The 870-nt window shown below is 46.4% G+C and overlaps 1 protein-coding gene across 1 annotated transcript; it reads left to right on the forward strand.

Moving 5' to 3' along the window:
* Window positions 1–618: 618 nt before the first annotated feature.
* Window positions 619–856, forward strand: LOC103782565 (ETS translocation variant 3-like protein; the record flags this gene model as incomplete). Its single annotated transcript, XM_008950335.1, has 1 exon — window positions 619–856. A coding segment is annotated over one exon (238 nt), but the record flags the coding sequence as incomplete, so codon positions are not given.
* Window positions 857–870: the final 14 nt, after the last annotated feature.

Here is an 870-nt window from a genome sequence, read left to right on the forward strand (position 1 = left end):
TTTAGTGGGACTTTGGTGGAATTTTAGTGAAACTTTGGTGGAATTTTGATGGGATTTGGGTGGAACTTTGGTGGGATTTTGATGGGATTTGGGTGGGATTGTGGTGGGATTTTAGTGGAACTTTGGTGGAATTTTGATGGAACTGTAGTAGGATTTTGGTGGAATTTTGGTGGGACTTTGATGGAATTTTGGTGGGACTTTGGGATTAGGGTGGGATTTGGGTGGAACTTTGGTGGGATTCTGGTGGCATTTTAGTGGGACTTTGATGGAATTTTGATGGAAGTTTGGTGGGATTTTAGTGGAACTTTGGTGGAATTTTAGTGGGATTTTGGTGGAATTTTGATGGAACTTCAGTGGAATCTTAGTGGGACTTTGGAATTTTATTGGAATTTTGTTGGAACTGGTGGAACTTTAGTGGAACTTTAGTGGAACTTTAGTGGAACTTTAGTGGAACTTATTTTAGTGGCATTTTGATGGCATTTTGATGGCATTATAATAAACCCCAGATCTACCATCCCCACCCAGCAGAACCCCATCCCCGCCTCACCCCGAGCACCCAGCGCTCCCATCTCCATCTGTCTGATTTTGGGGCCATTTTTTTTGGGCTTTTTTCTCCAGGTTATCATTTCCCAGAGTGGGCCTACAAGACAGAGTCCAGCCCTGGCTCCAGGCAGATCCAGCTGTGGCATTTCATCCTGGAGCTGCTGCAGAAGGAGGAGTTCCGTCACGTCATCGCCTGGCAGCAGGGGGAATATGGAGAGTTTGTCATCAAAGACCCCGACGAGGTGGCCAGGCTGTGGGGCAGGAGGAAATGCAAACCCCAAATGAACTATGACAAGCTCAGCCGGGCACTCAGGTGGGCAAAAAAAA

The sequence above is a fragment of the Merops nubicus genome, unplaced genomic scaffold (assembly GCF_000691845.1).
Source record: "Merops nubicus isolate BGI_N331 unplaced genomic scaffold, ASM69184v1 scaffold14442, whole genome shotgun sequence".
NCBI classification, from domain to species: domain Eukaryota; kingdom Metazoa; phylum Chordata; class Aves; order Coraciiformes; family Meropidae; genus Merops; species Merops nubicus.